Source organism: Corvus hawaiiensis, chromosome 4, assembly GCF_020740725.1.
Source record: "Corvus hawaiiensis isolate bCorHaw1 chromosome 4, bCorHaw1.pri.cur, whole genome shotgun sequence".
Taxonomy (NCBI): domain Eukaryota; kingdom Metazoa; phylum Chordata; class Aves; order Passeriformes; family Corvidae; genus Corvus; species Corvus hawaiiensis.
Genome location: NC_063216.1, coordinates 39,023,291 through 39,036,640, shown reverse-complemented (window position 1 = coordinate 39,036,640; position 13,350 = coordinate 39,023,291). Strand labels below are relative to the sequence as shown.

Sequence of the window (13,350 nt, the reverse complement as noted above, 5' to 3'; positions counted from 1 at the left end):
TGGTTCCTCTTCCTTGATAGCCCAGAAGTTTTTATCATTCAGGATGTTGAGTTTAAAAGCAAAGAGGATGTGTCATCTGGTGTCTCAGTACTTGATCATTGTTTTTCTCAGCTATGAATGTGAACTTGTTGCAAACTTGTTTGGAATTACTCTCTGCTTGGCCAGCTAGTTCTTCCTCTGTCAAAGACAGCAGCTAAAATTTGTGTCTTGCTATAACCAAAGCTGTCCTGATAAAATCTTGCTGTGTAGTCAGACTGGCTCTTGAGGTAGCACCCAAAGGTCACTTGGGTGACTGGTGGTTTCCTGCGGTGCAAACTCTGCTCTGGGACACTTTGTAGGGCCTATATGAAGTACAGATTTCAAAGTCATATTGAGAGATGAAAGGCATTCAGTGACCTAGCTATTCAATTAAATGCCTCAATATTTGGAATTGTGGTCATAGTCCTTACATAAACTTTCACCATTTTATAAAATGAGGAAAATAATAGTTTGAGTCTGCCATTCAGTTTCAAAAGAGACCCCATTCAGTTTCAAAAGAGACCCCTCTTGTAGGAAGCTCTGTCCAGCTCTCTATCTGTGTTGACTACTGGGGCACATGTGAGGGAAGAGGCACCTGGTTTGAGGACTGCAGATATAGCACAGCACTGCCCATTGTCCAGAGGAATGAGAAAGACAGGAGCAGTGCTATTCCTCATCCTCACAGCAGCCCTCCCTCTGTCAAGGAAGTAGGAGTTGTGATAGTTGATGTGGTCCTGAAAGGGTAGTATTCCCAATCAAACTACACCAGTAACAGAAAAAAAAAAAAAGAGGCTATATTTGCTGACCAATTTGCTTGCATTTCGGAAGCTCTTCCCTAGATTTGAGAGAACATAACAAGAGTTTTACTGCGCTGTCTGAAAGACTAGAGGTTGTGTTGGGGTTGATTGTTTAGTTTTGTTTTTTGGGGTTTTTTTTATTACTGGGGCAATAGATTACCTAGTGAGTTCTGCAAAGAGAATGGTTATTCTCTGTATGTTTGGGTTCTTATTGATTAAAAAAGTAAGATTTATGGTAGCATCCATACGTAACTTTCTACCCACTAGTTTTGCAAATGACAGTGAAAGAGTTGCCTTAGGCAAAGCACATTCTCTCTTGCTGTGTGACTGGAGACACATCTCTGTGGGGAATAAAAGAGGATTTTCTTCCATTTCTTTCTTTGTTTACCAGTGCAGCATTTAGGTAAATAGAGTCCTTTGTAGATAATTCCCCCCTGAAATCAATGGGATGAATGTAGCTTGAGGCACAGAAGAATTGCAGTCATGGCAAAATAATAGCTAACAGGCCCTGTATTAGTTGTTATAAACCAGTAAACGAAATTGATTAAACTATTTCAATATTGTACCTTTGGATACATGTTATAAATATCTCACCAACATACATGTTTACTTTGACAGTTGTATTTCCTGTGTATTGTACTTGGTCATTTTATGCTAGCTTTAGTCACTGAGCAGTTTGCTTTGTAAGTAGACCAGCTGGCTTTAATAGGACTACCGACAGGAAGAAATTAATATGAAACTTGAGAAAGACCATAGACCATCTACTGCTTGTTTGTGTTCTGTGACTGCCTTCTGGTCCCTGAAAACATTTTTGTGCCATGAGTATTTCGTGACTTTCGGTCAAAACCAAAGCAGAGGAGGAAGACAGGAAGATTTTTCATTCTTGGTCAATCAATGTTGGGGTCTCCTCCCCCTGCCATGTAGCCCTGGGAGAGGGGCCCTGAGGGGAGGCACAGGGTTTCCCTGCCCCTGGTCAGCCTCATTCCCCACTGGTTGGTTTGTGCTTCTCTGCGTGGGCTCGGAGTCCAGACTGTGAGGGTTCCTCGGGAGAGCCCCGGCCATGCCTCTGGAGAAATAAACATCTACCAAGAATCTGTACATATATATTTCCTTTCCACGGGACTCCTAGTTTGATATATGCGTGTTACAGTAATCCCCGCTGTAGCAAATCAAAATAGGTAAAAGTTGGCAGCTTAAAGAATTCAGGAAGGTTGCAAACAACTCATTTGGGGGAAGTGTGTTCCTGCATGAGTTCAATGAGCAATTCTATCTACAGAAGTGATGTGCATCATTTCCAGATAGGCAGAATTTGCTTATCTTTTTAAAATTTTTTTTATTTTTCTTCCTCTTAAAAAAACCCTAGGATTCTGAGCTACTTCCTAAGTCACTAGGAGAAGTCTGCTACTCCTGCAAGCAGTCAGCACATATCCTTCGTTTTGGAAATCATTAATACTCCATGTAAAAGTAGCTCCATATAGAAGTAATGCAGGCAAAAAAAAATCCTGTTGTAAGGTTCCAGAATCTTGCTACTTATGACAGTTAGAACTTGTCTCCTAATTAATCCTAAATTAATTCATGGACAGTTTATAACTGTCTACTATGTGTCCAATGTTGTAAGTAGCTTTCTCTTTTTCAAATACTTTTATCCTCATGTATTTCAGAGAATGAAAGAATGTGTAATGTTTGAAGGGACCACAGTGGGTCATCTGGCCCAACCTCCCTGCTCAAGCAGGATCATCTCAGAGCACACGGCACAGGACTGTGTCCAGACGGTTCTTGAATACCTCCAGTGAGGGAGACTCCACAACTTCTCGGGGCAATCTGTTCCAGTGTGTGGTCACCCACACAGTGAAGAACTTCCTCATATTCTTTTATTCTTTCACATTACTCATCTTATTAAACTTTAGAAGCCACATTTTTTCAGTTATGTCAGTAAACTGTCTTTGCACAGAAGTTGCATGTTGCATTTAACATTTTCATTTGTCTGCCTTACAACTGGGAAGGCAAGCTGGAGAGAATAAAAAGTATTGGAAGTATCAACTTGAAGCAACTGTTCCTGTGTTTTGGTTTTTTGTGGGGGCATTTTGGGGTTAGGCTTTTTTATTTAGTTATTTTGGCATTTTTAATAACTGTAGAAAGTTTGTTTAAAAGTTGCAGAAGACCTTAAGGTCTTCATCCAAGTTGATCACTTGAACTTACTCTTTTGTATCAAGCATCCTTACTTCAAGGATGTGCTTTCCTTTGTTTATCCTTGAGTAAGGAAAAAGGAAGGCTTTATATCTTTGTAACCACAAAAGTTAGGTACATACTCAGCATGTGTCAGTGGCTCTGCTTCACCTCTGGCTTATGTCCAATGCTTCTCACTGTATTGATGCTTTTGTGGTCTTTCTCTCTGATCCTTCTTCCCTTTGCCAAAAATCTCCAAAGAGCAGTTATCATTTTGCAGTGTAAGCAAAGAAGTGAAAGGCATGTCAAGAGCAGATCTGCTCCTGGCCATAGTAGAAACTTCCTTATACAACCAAGTGCCCTGGCCACTGGGAGGAGTGAGACACTGGAATCTGCAGTGCCTGCAAGGTGTGAACTGCAGTTGGTGGATGTTCTTTCACTGAATCTAGAAAAATCAGTTTTTTCCTGACTTTATTTAATCTGAAACTAGAACTGGAGACTCATAAATCTAGTAATTTTTGTACTGCCAGAAGCTACAGTGAAAACTAGTGATCAATCAGGACCAATTTCACAAGGAGAAGAAGCAATTTCATGCCTTAGTAAGATTATATCCTTCTTCTCCTGTTTCTTCTACCAAACCTCAAAACAAATACAAATAAAACACTGGTGAAATTCAGCGCTCAGTTCTTCATCTGAGCTGCTTGGGTTATATATGTGGGAAAAAAAGAGAGAGAGAGACACACACACTGACAGACTGACAGTTAACAGAACAGCTTTTGAAAGAAAAAAGTCTTTTGAAAGAGAAGTAAAAAAAAAATGCACCTCTAAGTATCAAGTAATTAATCAAAAGAGTCAGTATTAGAGCATGTAGTGAATGCAGAAGATTAATTTGTAATAATTGCAAATAAAAGTTCTTTTAATCACAAAACCACAAATGTACACTTACGAGAGTAATTTGTATTGCTGAAGTTGACCAATTACTGTATTACTTCTCTCAATATGTTGCGTTACTTATTCCAGAACTAAAATAAGAATGGAATTTCTTAGATAAATTGTTTCAAGATTGTGTGTGAGAATGATTTTACTTCTTAAAAAAATTAAGAAGCAGCTTAACTGTCAGACCATGCACATTATTTTTTTCTGTTGATTCTCCCGCTATCAATAGCAAACAGGATCAAATTACCATAAGTAACCTTCCTTGAAGTAAGGACAGTGTATAAAAAATATTGGAGTAATCAAAATTCAGCTTCTCAATAATTTAGAAGACGTTATTTCTATCCTGATGATCATACCTCTTGCCATTTGCACGGTACTTGACAATAGTTACAAACCTTGGTGCCATGGCAAAAAGTATCCTGAACGTATTCCCTCATTGATCACTTTACTGCAAGTACCTACTAAATGTAAGTTCTGTTAATATTAAAAGTGATTTACTGTCTAATCTGAAGTTAATTGAGAGACAGTTTCAAAGTGAGGTCATGTGATGCTGATAGGATAGTATAGAAGAAAAAGAGGATGTATTCCTCAATTCTGTTAAATCCTAACCCAGTGACAAGAAGCAAACAACATAGATGGTGTCTACTTCTTTAGCTAACTGCCCTTCTCTTGTCATCCCTTGAACTTTACTGGTTTAATTCAAAAAGTTTTCCTGAGATGTTGGAGGGAAATCAAATCTTCTCTGATTTGAGACTGGAGATGGAAGAAGTCCAAGCTCTTTGCAGTTTGAAAAGCTATCAGCAGATAAAGCACAGAGGAAGAAAAGAAAATTGCTGTAGGTTAGGAAAACTACAAATAAATAGGATACCACTTCCACCTAAGAGGAAAAGCTGTGTTTTCCTGGCTATTTTGAGTTATATGACAAGGGACGTTTACCCTGGGTACTGAGGTCTGAGTCTCCACTCTGAAATGACTGGTTTTTAAGGATTTTTAAATCATTTTGGTTTTAATATATTTGTATATGCTTTTTTTCAGTCTTCTAAAACTTCAGAAACTGCAATGCTTTGGGCCTTCATTTAAGCATCAATGTACATTCATGTCAGTGATGTTCAGACCACTTTTCAGAAATTTGTGGGTGGCTGGTGTAAATCATAATTCACAATGATGTTTGTCTAAAAAGCTAAATTAAAGCCCATATAGTATGAAGCTGGAAATATTCAGTATAAGTTTTAATACCTCTTCTTCAGTTAGTAAATTTGCTCAGAGCATAAAGAATACAGGAAAAACGAGAACTGTTACAGATGCTTAGCTGTACAGTGAATAATCTAGTGAAATTGCTCAACAAGGGGAGTCCTTAACACGTGAAGGGCTGGGTGCTTAACTTTATCATGCATTTGAAAAAGACCTGCTTATTTCAGGTCAAGAAAAGATGCTAATCATTAATGACTTACAAATACCTCCATCATACTCTATCCACTTTAAAAAGTCTCACAGGCTAACATTTTCTCAACTGAGTAAATTAATTTCCTGGTTTCCAAAAAAGCCCAAACTATTCTGTTTAACATCTGCTTTGTTAAAGCCATATGGATGCACCTGATGTCTATGAATTTGTCTTTAAACACGAAATAATTTTCACACTGAACTGTTAGTAAGTGCTTATATCTCTGAAATACCAGTCAGCATATTTTTCTTTGTTACCCAAGTTTTGTTTTCAATATTTATTTTCAAGTTACTCTTTGTAGTAATCTCACACCTTACTCTCTTTTCTTTTTCCTTTTTTTTTTTTTCCCCTTATGCAGAGGATTACTACTTCAGGAAAACAGCAGGTTTTCAGAGGCATTGCATTACTATAAACTTGCAATTGGTAGCAGACCCACACTAGCTTGTAAGTATTTTAACTATACAAGCTTGTATAATATGGACTATAGTTTTCATAGAAAATTTTCCTACTCTTTAATAACACTTTCTTTTCTTTCAGAAGCTTTTAAGTCAGAAAGCAAAAGGTGAAATTGTGCCCTTGGAAGCAAGTGTTTATTAGTAAACAACTACATTTACTGTGGTACAAGTAAGAAGCAGATAACGAATCAATACTCAGCAGCACTACAAGAACTTAAAATGCTTCTGATCTGAGGTGTTGAGCCGCAGATAATACTGCCCAAATTTTCAGGCTCCTGTTTTCTGTTTCTTACAGCTAAACCCTGATATTTATTGTATGTGTGAGTGAATAATACAAATATTTTTTAAATTCTTTCGTTTTTTCTTTCTTGCCTGGGGAAAATGGAGAATAATCATTGGGATGTTGCCAGTAATAGATTCCAAAATCAAGTGGTGCTTTTTAAGATTGCTGAGACTTTTGTACCTTCAATATTAAATCTTCTCTATATGTTTATATTTTATGTATATGTATATTTTTTGTAACACTTCAAACAGTGGTGCTATATGCTTTATACAGCCCCAAAGGGAGGAATGAAATGGAAACACCCTGCCTAACCAGTGATTCCTTCTCTCCTTACTCAGTCTTTGTACCACTTTCTTCTTTCCTTGACTCTGAACTTCTACCTTTTACATGTTCACATATGTTACATGTTCACACTCACACCAGTGAGTGATCTATGTTATTCAAAAACCAAATTAGATAACCATGGGATCTCCATCAGGTACTACTTAGAATTAAAACAGTAGATAGAGCGTGAGAGAACTCCATTAAAAGATAACATTTTTTCCCTCTTCACAGCTGCCTATTTAAATACTGGTATCATTCTGATGAATCAGGGGAAGACAGAGGAAGCCAGGAGGACTTTTGTGAAGTGTTCAGAGATCCCTGATGAAAATCTGAAAGATCCTCATGCTCATAAAAGCTCTGTTACCAGCTGTCTTTATAACTTAGGAAAACTTTTTCATGAACAAGGACACTATGAGGTAAGACTCCAGATTTGTATATAATGTATTTATAAAACCTTCATATACAAATAATAGCTATTGCTTCCACCCAGACTTTCAAAATACATCACAGGCATAAACTGGTTGAATTTCACCAGATCAGGATTAGCATTCTGTACAGAGAATATTTGTTCTCTACAGCCACTGGTGTAATGATATTAATTAGCGGTGTGATGTTCTCATGTCAAAGTCAACATTAGCAGTGGTCACATCTGATATGTGTTAGTTCATTGGTTTTGGCTTTGTACCCGTAGCTGGTATGCAAAGATAAAACCTGATTAAAGGCCAGTCAACCTAAAGTGTAGTGGCTTTATAATTCAAAACAGAGTAAGTCCATCTTTAGTTGGAAATGTGCCATTACGCTTGCATTTAAGTCTCCAAAAATAAGACCCAGTTGAAATAATTTAAAACTTCGGTGATTGAAAACATCCCACTGTGTGTTATTTTCAGATAACTTGAACTAAGTGCTAAAGTGGGTTAGATATTTTTAATGTAACAATATACTGCACCCCAGCCATCCCATCTCATTTACATGTGCAACTGTGACTGTTGTGATTCCTCTTCATTTTCCCTGATGAGCTTAACTGAAACTGGACATTCACTTGAGGTTTGACCTTTAGCAGTATTTGGAAGAAATTCGTTCTCTCTTTGCATTGTCAGGCATACTTCAGAACGGGAGTTGTGAGTGGCTTTGATCCGTAGAAGTGTTCTTGACCGTGACAGTTATGTCAGCTGTTTAAGATCAGGCATGTGCAAGCTGGGCAGATTCCCTGTCATCTGTCTGCTGCATCCAGTTCTGTCACATGGAGTTACTAATTGGTTAAAACATGGACAGCTAATTCATATGTACAGAGAAGAGAAGAGCAGCATTTTGTCTGCACAGCTGATAGAGTGTAGAGTTGGAGTTCAATGCCTGTCAGATACAAGTGCTTTTAAGAATATAAAATTTCAGATTTCTTCCTGGTGGTCATTGCAGCCTTCATAAACTGTGACTTTGATGCAGAGCTAACAGACTGACCTGTAAGCATCCAAAGTGGTGAATGAATAAATGTGTGATCAGGTAATTTAAGGCACAGCATATTTGCAAAGGGATTCGAGTTTTGGCATTCTTGACTTTATAGTGCATCTCATTCTTTCTGTGGAGCAGACTTCAGTTGTGAGGATTATGCTTTGTTATTATTTGGCAGTGAACAATGATTTCTTTATTTTTAGGTCGCTTAGTGTAGTTAATAATCAGAAAGTGCTTTGTCTGCAGTTCAATAATACTCCATTTTCTTTGACAGCCTATAGAATTTTATTTTTATAAACTCATCGGTCATTAAGAGGTATAAAAAAATGTTCTTGTTACTTTTGCCTGGAAAAGAAGTTGCAGTATTGGAACTAACTTGATCTCTTGTCTGTAAGCCTCACTGAATTTGTTAAAATCCAGGTTAAAAAAAACTTTTTAAAAGGAGAAACTTTGTACTTTCTGTGGCATTTTTGATGCTGATACGTTTTCTTTATCCCTGCACCTTTCATTTGGGGAAGGAAGATAGTTGGTTTTACTTTACATCTGAAAGGATGCTTTTAAGTCTATGTTTTCCCACCTGTGTGTCTCTTTTCAGGAGGCCCTTACAGTGTACAAAGAAGCAATACAGAAAATGCCAAGGCAGTTTGCGCCACAGAGCTTATATAACATGATGGGTAAGTGCATTGTTAGTGCTTCAGAATGATATTTGAGGAGAGAGGGTGAAACAAAAGACCTTATCCAGGCAACTGGTGCTCAAATTAATGAGCTAATAAAACCCAAAAATAATTACCTTCAGTAGATAAAAGCCAAGCTAGGTTCAGAGCTTAAATACCAGCAACTGCAATGCTGGATAAGGCACAATAAATGATGAGACTATTAGATAGTGGATATCTTTAAGAGTGTCAATGCAGCAGTTTTACATTTAGAATGCATGGATTAGTGTTTTTCTTTGTCTCCAGAATCTCTCATCCACTACTGTGGAGGTCCCATGTGCCCACGTGTGTGTGGGTGTTAGATGTTGAATTGCCTTGTAAACCAACAAGGTATCCAAACAGACCCACAGAGATAGCTGTACTTTTTTATTTTAGGATGTGCCAAAAAACTTATTTCCAGCTGATATTCTTTAGTTTAGACATCTGCAATGAGAGAATGCTTCTTATTCTTCTCCCAGGACCAGCTATCTCTCCTTCAAAATTTTAAGAGTCCCTTGAGTGCTGCAAAAAAAAAAAAAAAAAATCAATTTATCTGTGAGGTGTTTTTTTGTTTAACTTCATTTCCTTATATTCTTCATTGCATTTTTATAAAGGATACATTAAACAGATAAAAGAAAGAAGATAATATGAGGTATTACTTATAGTACTCAGCTCCAAAAACAAGAGGGCTGGTTCTTATTGTTTTAGAGATGCTTGTAAGTGGAATTCTCTCTCAAAGCACATGTGTTTCTGCTATGCAACCTCAGTGTTTGGCCCACTACTCTCCTGTTTGGGATAGAAAAGGATGTAAGAACCTTTACTTTAAAGTAGTTCAAAGTGGAGCAATTAAAATATATATGTGGAAACAATTAGGATCAACAGGAAGCATGTGGGGTTTTGTGTGGTTCCCCCCTGCCAATGCCAAGCATACAAGGGAATATTTTGGTTGATACCAATTGGTTTGACACAGTTATTGACTACTTACTCAGGAAAGGCATCTTTTATTAGCACCTTACAAGTACTAGGGCGCAGGAAAAAGTAAAATTATAGTTGTAACTAATGCTATATGTTTGAAAAATGTAAATGTAAATGCTAAATTAAATACTTCTCTTGCCACAGTGACAGAGTATCTAATGTCAGTCTAAACATTTTCTTAGCAGTTCATGCAGTTCAATGGAGAGTTACTTCTCCCTGGATGCTAAGCTTTACCAGATTGATGCAAACGGCTAAAATCCGTAAATTGCACTAATTGATTATTACATACACTTTTGTTCATTGTCAGTCTTAGTGAAATTATTGTTTTATCAGTTTTATTTATCAACATTTGCTGATCAATTTGGTTATGGTATCAACAGTCACCACTGTGTGAATTAAACCTCTGCTTACTATGGGTGTCCTGTAGTGACTGCTGAAATACTACAGTGCTCCAGCAAATCCTCTGAAGTTCGACTGCCCTCTTTAGTGTAGATACATTTTTCATAATTCTTTTCCTCAGAATACAAAATTGGGAAACATAAACCAGTGCTGTTTCTAGCATGTAATGCTTGTTCCATTGCAAAGCAGGCTTGTGCTACCCTTTTTCTTTTCCAATGAATAGATGCTTCCTCTACAACCACTATGACCTATAAGTTTCTTCAGATTTTTAATTATTTTTGGTTGCTTTTTTAGGTTTGGGAGGCCTTTCTCAATTTCCTTTGTAAGCACAGTCTGTCATGTCCAAGTTCTCTCTGTTCCTGGGGTTTGCATTTTTTTAACTCACAAAAGCACAAAGCCTAGCTCAGTCCTTTGCCCAGGGTTGCCTCCTGCTATACTTCCTTCCTTCACTCCATAGTCTGGACTCTGGTTTCTGCTTCCTTTAAGCTGCTGCCAGCACTTCATGGCTGTCCTGGTGGCAAAACAAGTTATGGTCAACTGAGTGTACCTTAGCTCCTTGTGGAGCTCTGAGAATTTCAGCTTACCGTTACCATAGCATATATTTGTATTTTGGTTGCTGTTGTGATGGCAGCTTTTGCAGGGAAGACAGAACTTGATTCATACTGATTGCTGAAGTGTTGCTTGTAGGTTATGCTGTGAAGGCAAACCAAGAGGCCACGTAAAGTTGGGTAGTGACTTGAATAGAATACAGTGCAGCTATATTAACAGGACTCAGACTGATTTGTTCAAAGCTGTTCTGGATTTGTCTACATAAGCCTACGTGACTGCATTTAGTCTCTCCTACCTGAGATGGCAAGACAGAGCTAGGTAGCTATGCTTCTTTATAGTGTGGAAAGAAAACCATACCTCTGGGGAGTAATGAAGCCCATCTGATGTAGACATCTATTTAAGATTATACACATAATCCCTGCAAGCATACTTCTTCTCTAAAAGGAGCTGAGATGACTAACTTAGACTTAGTAGCTCAACTTGGGTGAGATAAATCCTAAATGCCTATTCAGTCATCTCTTTGCTTTGTGTGTGACAGGAGAACAAGGCAACTGCATCCATTATCAGGAGTGCATCCACTTTGCATCCCATACTGTGTCACTGAGTATCAGAAGGCCGACTGGAGTGTTTATTTCTGTTTTGATGTTCAAGACAGAATTATAAACACGTTCACTAAAACACTTTCTTTGATAAACAGCATTGCATAAACTTGTCTGCCTACTTCTTGCCTTTAAAAGGGAGACTAGAGGAACTGAAATAGGCCAGTCCTGTCTCGTGTGCTTGCAACTGCATAAACCGGAACTGAGATGTGCCCGCTTGTTGTAAGCTCATTGCTGGGGAGGAAGGGGGAGAAACTGGGGAGTGCTCCCCATCTGCTTGGGAAGTAGCAGAAGGCAGTAGTCTTCCCCATCTCTTACATGTGGAAATAGTCTTCACAGCTTATTGTGAAATCCAAGAGTAGTCACAGTTTGACGATTATCTGCTGTGGTTGTTATTTGTGATGAATGTATTCCCAGTCTCTGGCAATCTCTTTGCTTGGTTGAGTGGTGCACATATTGCCACATATTGGCATGTGATATAAGGAAATAGTGCTTCCTCTAATTTTTAATAATTACTCATTCATGTAATTGAAGATATTTTGGAAGGTTTTTTTTCTCCTGTATGATATACATGACCTACTTGAAAGAGAATAAACAGGAGATGAACTGTTTAAACTGAATCAGGTTTGAACTCCAGCACTCTGAGTGCAGTAGCATTAACACTCCAGCAGTGCTAAGCCTTTGCACTACCTGCTTTCCCTGTTTGTGTTACATTTCTTTTCCTGTGCTTGCTTCTATTGGCCTTTTGCTCTGACAGGCCCAGTGACTCATTCCTCTGGTGTGTCAGTCTGCCTGACACTCTCATCCTTTAAAACACTCTGTAACTTGCCTCTTAATGGGTAAAAGAATGGCTCAAGAAGCAGGCATCCATTTGACTTTGCATTTTTTTCATGGTACAAAAGACAGGGCTGTAATACCGGCATCAGATGTTCTAAGTTTGTGCATATGAAAAAGTTGCAGGGAAGATTTTGGTCTCCTGTTGCTGTGATTTATTTTGCCAGGTGTGCAACAACTCAGCTAAGGAAACCATATGTTTCTCTGGCTTTGTACCAAGAAATAAAACCTTTTCATTTTTTTTTCCTTAGGAGAACCCAAAACAGCTAAAAATTAAAACTCTAAAACTAGAATCAAAATAATTATTTAACGAGCTGTATAAGGTTGGCTTGGTATTTATTTTCTGTATACCATATTGCTTTGATGTAAATTAAAAAGTACATGGTAAGGTTACACAGATTAATTTGCTTGGCATGGCAACATGCACTACAAAGGCCAGAGTCCAGCTCAGCTGTATTAAATAGGTAATACGTTTTGTTTAAAGTTTCAATTAAAGCCTGAGGTCAAAAGATAAAATGGTCTCTATGGGATCTTGAACACTTTAATGCCAATATTAGGATTGCTTAAGGATCAGCCTCTGCTCTAGATGTCTTTTTGCGTTCCTTGAAATCTGATATTGTACAGTTGATTGTATTACATTGCTTTTAAAACCACACTAGCCCACCTGCTACAGTAATTCATACTCCTGACAGTTAAGTGGTGTGAAGTGGACCATGGAGGCTTTATTTTAATACCAAACAGTAACAAGAAAGATGTTGGGGTGGCATTGTTCAGGTTTAGATACTGTCATAAAGACAAATGTCTTGATTGCACTTCATCTGCCCTTGCTAACTAACATCTGAATGTCTATTTTCAAATGTGCTTCAGGCGAAGCCTTACAAACATTTTTAATGAGAAATGCAAGTCACAAAAAAGCTAACGTTGCAGGAGTGAATACAGTTCATGATGCACAAATAAAGTTTAAATTTCTCCTTGTGAATCTGCTGGATTGCACAGGGACAGAAAACAAATCATATGCAAGTATACAGACCAGAAAAGGAGAGCCAGATTTTACATCTGGTGCAGAGGTTTGTATCATAAGTACAAAGGCTTAGCATGCAGAGAGACTTTCTGTGTTGATGATTATAACATAACTATCACTTTACTTGATTATGCTTTTGGGTGGATGTGGCTGTTTCTACAAACCTGTTAATATTGTTAAGGCTCCTATCCCATTTACCCCTTGCTCCCATTAGATGCTTTCTTACTGAATTAATTTGAAATATTGTTTAGAACTCCAGGAAACCCTTTGGTATAGTTTTACTGTGCATGCTTAGCAACACTTAATTTATAAGATCCAAAGATGATTAAGCTGTGAAATATGTACCCCACATCATAACTTAGGCAGAGTATGGTACCTGCACTTATCTAAGCTTTAGTCATCAGTGTGCTTCCTA

General features: G+C 37.8%; 1 protein-coding gene across 1 annotated transcript in view; it reads left to right on the top strand.

Moving 5' to 3' along the window:
* Positions 1-13,350, top strand: part of TMTC2 (transmembrane O-mannosyltransferase targeting cadherins 2) — a 242,273-nt gene that overhangs the window by 162,797 nt on the left and 66,126 nt on the right. The window contains exons 5-7 of the mRNA XM_048301536.1: positions 5,717-5,802; positions 6,652-6,836; positions 8,462-8,540. Of these exons, the coding sequence (XP_048157493.1) occupies positions 5,717-5,802; positions 6,652-6,836; positions 8,462-8,540 (350 nt within the window). The remainder of the gene's footprint in view (positions 1-5,716; positions 5,803-6,651; positions 6,837-8,461; positions 8,541-13,350) is intronic.